Source organism: Pinus tabuliformis, chromosome 2_2 (assembly GCF_031772625.1).
Source record: "Pinus tabuliformis cultivar Carrire ecotype Pingquan chromosome 2_2, CPIR1, whole genome shotgun sequence".
In the NCBI taxonomy this organism is placed as follows: domain Eukaryota; kingdom Viridiplantae; phylum Streptophyta; class Pinopsida; order Pinales; family Pinaceae; genus Pinus; species Pinus tabuliformis.
In genome coordinates, this window is record NC_142300.1 from 523,347,732 (window position 1) to 523,353,446 (window position 5,715).

Consider the following 5,715-nt stretch of genomic DNA (forward strand, 5'->3'; position numbering starts at 1 on the left):
GGGTTGAGCAGCATATAAACTGCTGAGTCGTTTCCAAGACTCTCATACAAGTCATAAAAGTTAAAATCGAACACAAGATGTGCCAAGTATCGAACCTGGACTGACAATAAAACTCACATCGATCTCTAGCACAGCCCAGTGATCACAGTAGTAGTACAATGTTATATTAAATATCAATGAGTGTAATAGATTGCAGTAGTTAGAGCATAGTATCCTATTAATTTCAAGTAGCGTAATAGTAGAGTAGGATAACTGAATTTAATCTGTATTGAAATTCCCAAATCACTTTTTTTTAATGGGATATTGGGATATCAGATTTATCAACCTCTAAAACTTTTAATTTATTATGAATATGTCTTACTGTATTATGAATATGTCCTACAGTATTATGAATATGGAACTATGGAACTATGCAAGTATATCATTTTAATCCTTTTTTGAAGAATTTAAGCAGCAGGCTAACTAAGAGAAAGACATGTTTTTTGGTCATATTTTTTGTTAAGTGAAATTGCTATTTCTTATTATTTAAAATCTTTTTTGAAATGTAGAAATAAATTGAACACAACCTCTTAAATAATAACTTATAATACAGGAAGCGGTTTATCTCAGATTTCGTTTGATGAAGTTTTTCTCAACCCGTGATAGTTTTTAATAGATTTCCCTGTTATGATACAGTTTAATTATGTGCCTAAAGTCTGTATATATCAGTTTTCGTTATACAGTTATCTATAGCTTTTTCTGAAACTTGACTATATGAGGGCTGTTTTGTCTTGTTTATTTTTCTTTCGGGTGCTTACAATATTTTATGGTTTTGTTATAGATTTTTCATGTTTTCTCTCTGAGCACACTGAGAGCAACAATATTTTGGCATCTGTATACAGATGTCACTTTTTATTTTCTTAATAATATTAAGTTCGATTTTTTTCAAAAAAATAGTTTAAATTTATAATTCTTGAAAAAAAATACAAAATAAAACAAATAACAATTTCACCGGTTAATTAAACTAATTTAACCATTTCGATTAACAAGACAATATTCTATCATAAATTATTTCAAGTCAATTGATATTCTTCACTTTTTTCCTTCCAAAACTGAAGTATCCACTCTTATTTTATTGGTTGGTAGAGTTAATCTCACATTATTTTGATCTGAGCTATACACCCTTATCAAATGAGGACATTTTTCACTCAATGGAGTTAGGCTCCCATTATTTCAATTCAACTAACATACGGAGAAAATGTTACGGTTATCTTCAAAACCGATAGTACGATACTGCAGGAGATTACTGGTGGTCGTACGGATAGCCCTACTGGGTAGTTGCTTTAAAAGATTGAAGTGGGGCATGTACAGTTCAGAAGTCCATCATTGATCGCTTTAAATTTGGCTTTCATTGGCCCGGCCCACTTTAGCTACGACCTCCAACAAAAACTGTTGAGTGCACTACTTCCCTCGTGTTGTTCACAAAGTATAAGTTCCCGGATATCAAGGACGGATGGGGACTAGGGCTTCGCCATTCATTTTTTATTACCAGTGCAGACATTTTTTATATTAACAAGAAGATTGCTGCTAGAATTTTACAAGACCTTTATCTCTTGCTAAATAAGGTTTTGGATTATCTTCGCTCTGACCATTGAGGTTTCAAATTTTTATTTTCATCCTGGATTGATTAACATAGTTCAGACAAAGGTGTATTTTTGTTTCTTGATGGACTGGTTAATAGATCATAGAACAGCGTATTTTTGTTTTCTTGATGGACTGGATAATATATCATACAACAGTTGTAGGTATTTAACTCTTATTTTCATCCTGGATTGATAAACATAGTTCAGACAATAGTGTATTTTTGTTTCTTGATGGACTGGTTAATAGATCATACAACAGCGTATTTTTGTTTTCTTGGAGTGGACAATATATCATACAACAGTTGTAGGTATTTAACGGGTTTAGAAGCTGTTGCTATTATGTCTTTTGTTTGAAGCAAATAGATTTATAGATAAGTAGTATTCAGAATTCAGAAGATCAAATTTCGCACAATAGATATTCTATGATGTACTAAGAACTTCTGGTTCTGGGAGTCTCAGAATCACGGAAATGTAACTACCTTTTGCTCTATAAAAGATAGTCGGTTTTTTCATGTTGAAAAAAAAGTATTAAACGGGCAAATTGGGATTATAAGGCGCATATTGATGAGGTTTATCCCCTTTATCCCTGCAAGTGGCTTGGACCTGGAATTGGGAGGTTTTATTAAAGAAAAACTAAATGCAGAACATGTATTAGGTCGTGAGGGATGTGACCAAAGGCAAAAATGCCTTATTGAATGTAAGAATGCTCATGGGAAAATCAAAAGAACAATATCTACATACTTCTCAGCGCCTATGGCATGGATGATTGGAGCCAATTAAAAAGAAATTTGCAATACCATCTTTTTCCACAAATATTCAGACACAGCCACCAATGCAAGGGCAAAAGTTTAATGCATTGTACAAGAATTCTCAATTTGAAAATATATTATTCAGATGGTAGATTCCTCTATCTATTTCTGCAACAATTCACATCTGTTCAAAATACAATATGAATTCCTAACAGAAGATCAGGCTACAATATCATGAAATTGTATTACAAGCTCAGTCTCTCCCATGTACCAAATTGCAGTGATCATTCTATATAAATATATATACCCGAAGTCATTCAGATGACTGCATTGTTTCCCAGTATGCCGCAGCTCCCAGACCATGAAAAGAAACTAAACCGATCAATTCCTCCACTGTTCCTGTTCTCGTCGTCCTCGAAGATGCTACCCCTTGTGCTGAAAATCGCAGATGAGTCGGGCAGTTCCCCAAGGTCCGCATAGAAATCATCATCATCATCTAAATTATTGGAACCTGAAATGCATAGCTCAGCTACATCCTGCACGAATGCCAGAGGCTCGTCTTCTTGAATTTCTATGGAAGAGACCACGCGTTGTTCTAGTCTCCCAGGGGAGTTTATGATCAGCGAGAAGAGATTATCAGACGAATTTATACAAGCTACTGCCTCTTCTGGAGTCGATGCCACTTCCTGAGAAATGTTGGTACTCTTTTCTGAGACAATGGGAGCTACTCCAAGCTGAGACTGAGACTGCTTTGGAGGGAGGCCGGCGTTCGAATTGGAGTTGGCACGATTAGCAGGCCATGGATGATTGTGATCTGAGGTGTATGTGACTATCAACATGGATGGATCAGTGCAGCTCCGTTCAACTTGTTTTCTTGCACAGCAACCCTTGGAACTGCTACATCTATAGTAACCCCTAGATATATATAAAGAATACACCAGAGATGAATTTTCTGCCTTGCAAGGGTTTGAAAAATACTGAAACCGGGGTTCTTTTCTTCATTTAGACATATTATAGTTAAGAAAGGTCGAAAGTACTAAAATTTGGGTAAAAGTATAAACACCTTGGATATGGAGAACCTTTGATAGGTTTCTGCCCGTATTTTCGCCAGGCCCACTTATCTGAGGGCGGTCCATCGTTCTTCTGCCTTCCATCCGCTGGGCCAACTGGGACACATACTACTTTCTTCTCAACTGTCTTCCTGCACACAATTTAGCGAAAAGCAAAGACAGAAATAGTGAATTCCCGGCATCACAGTCCCTTAAAAGGCAAACCAAAGGAATCGAAGCTTTAAAGAAAATATATCAGTAAATAAAAATTCGTTTCTAGGGTTCTACTTTTCATTTATTTATTTATGTTGTGAATCCGCGTTATAGCTTAGAAAAAGTTAGCACATTTCAGAGTTAAATTATCATGGAAAACGATACATCTTTAGGAGCCTGCCGACCGACTCAAGACGCTGAAGAATTTAAAGCAGAAAGAAGCTAAAGAATTTAAAGCAGAAAATTGCTACCGAATTACTAGGAGGACTTAGGTGTAATATATCTTAGTTGTTGATAGGATCATCATCAAGTAATGAATGTCATGGATTACAATAGAAGAACCTGAAAGGGCCCGGTGAATTTTAGCTGGAACGGCCTAACTTGCCTGGGCAATACAAGAGAGAATTTCTGCACGTTGAAGGCAGAAATTGAAGGGCGAAAAGGGGAGAATCCTAACGACTGAGAAAAGCAAGATTTAGACAGCAAAAATATGTCAAATTTTTAAGGCGAAAAATCATCAAAGAAACTAAAAATAAACTAAAATTCATGGATTTTCCCTTACCTTCGTTTAGAGCACGGAGCAGCCTTGACATCACAGTCCTCCCCGGTGCTTCTCTCAGGCGAATCCCGCTTGACAGGCGAGCCCGGCAAATCACATGATTTGTTATTTGTTTCCTCTCCAAGACTACTGGAAGCTTGAAGCGCTTCGACCAGCTCACTGCTGTAGACAAAACTTGCAGGCTGGACAAAGTCCAGCTGATCCTCTAATTCCTGCTTAACAATAGAAGTCCCGAACATGAATTCCCCTTCATTTCTTTGATTGCATGAGTTCTCCTGTTTTTCCGGGTACAAAGCAGCCACTCCTCCAAGACAGGTAGCGGCGCACCTGCGAAGAGGATAAAAGACACTAGCATCAGCATCAGCAGACCCCGGATCGAAACTCATTAGCCCCGGCGTCGAAGCAGCATCAAGAAACGCCATGGAACTATTACACTCTAGCACAGAAGACGGCGACAAAGACCTGTTTGGAAGCTGAAATCCTTTTCCCATTTCCTCGCGCTTAATCTCATTGCAGCAGTGATCCTCCGGTACCATTTTCTCCGACGCACCGCCAGCCAGCTAATTCTAACCAGTTCGCTACCATGCGTTATTCAATCTGCAATAACTGCACTGAAAATGAACGGACAGTGGCCATTTTCCCATACGCGGCCTCTGTCGGGTCGGTGTTTGATTACGGCTCCCCGGAAATCTGAAATCTCACCGCCTGATATCGACAAAAGCTCTCATTTATCGCAGCGATAATGGCAGCCACAGGAAACTCAAGCCGAAATCCTGCAATTCTAGCGGGGCAAAAATCCGATGCGGACACGATCGCTCTGTACTTCCTTCACGAGAAAAGGTATGAGCCGGGCGAGCCCGGAACTATAAAGCCCTGCAAAAGCGTTTTTCGCGCATCGGATTTGCGTGCACAGATACGTCTGTATTCAAATCTTCACTACCTAACCATCTCCCTCCCCCCTACGTAAACGGCCCTTTGAAGCGTGTTGGCTATTTCAACGCTCAATTCCCATTGGCCGCCGGCCCGCCCGTGGTCACATGGAAAAAACCAATACTTCATGTGACTCCGCTCTTGTTTCATTAAATAAATAATATTCAAGCCCACTTGCAAGGTCGAAAATGAAAGGTGCGCATATTTTATATTTTCTTATTATTGACAAGTTCTACGACGTGCTAGCATTTAGATCGAGGTGTGCACCCTGCCTTAGGTCATTGCAATGGTGTCATAACGTGGTTGTCCCCTAAGCACGCATTTTTTCTTAAATTAAACGTGTAACTCCAAAAACTTAGGTGATGTTTAATTATTTAATGGCATTGACAAAGAAATATAGAATTTTCTATTAAACTGTTTGCAAAACGGAATGGTCATTTATCATAAAAATTTTATGTATTCTGTGATTCAAACATTAAAGTAAGAGACGGAGATAAACGATGACGCAAATAATAAAACTGAATTCTTTTTTTTAGAGATTATTTTATTAAAGGAGATAATGTAACATAAAGCTTAAATCATGGATTTCATTA

The 5,715-nt window shown here is 38.0% G+C and overlaps 1 protein-coding gene across 2 annotated transcripts; it reads right to left on the bottom strand.

Annotated features, from left to right (window-relative positions):
• Positions 1-2,398: 2,398 nt before the first annotated feature.
• Positions 2,399-5,160, bottom strand: LOC149193656 (putative WRKY transcription factor 65). 2 transcript variants are annotated; one of them, XM_089404863.1, is made up of 4 exons: positions 4,655-5,160; positions 4,196-4,519; positions 3,435-3,572; positions 2,399-3,286 (listed from the first exon to the last, which is right to left on the bottom strand). In XM_089404863.1, the coding sequence occupies exons 1-4, from the start codon at positions 4,726-4,728 to the stop codon at positions 2,689-2,691; spliced, it is 1,134 nt and encodes a 377-aa protein (XP_089260989.1). In that variant the 5' UTR covers positions 4,729-5,160; the 3' UTR covers positions 2,399-2,688. The 2 variants fall into 2 exon arrangements, with proteins under 2 accessions (XP_089260989.1, XP_089260987.1); XM_089404861.1 differs by having other exon boundaries at positions 4,196-5,159.
• Between the last annotated feature and the right edge of the window lie 555 nt (positions 5,161-5,715).

Coding starts and splice junctions, on each gene's coding strand:
- LOC149193656 (XM_089404861.1), bottom strand. CDS start 4,728: ATGGTACCGGAGGATCACTGCTGCAATGAGATTAAGCGCGAGGAAATG. Junction 3,573..4,195: donor GCTCCGTGCTCTAAACGAAG/GTAAGGGAAAAT, acceptor AATTGTGTGCAG/GAAGACAGTTGAGAAGAAAG. Junction 3,287..3,434: donor AAAGGTTCTCCATATCCAAG/GTGTTTATACTT, acceptor ATATATATCTAG/GGGTTACTATAGATGTAGCA.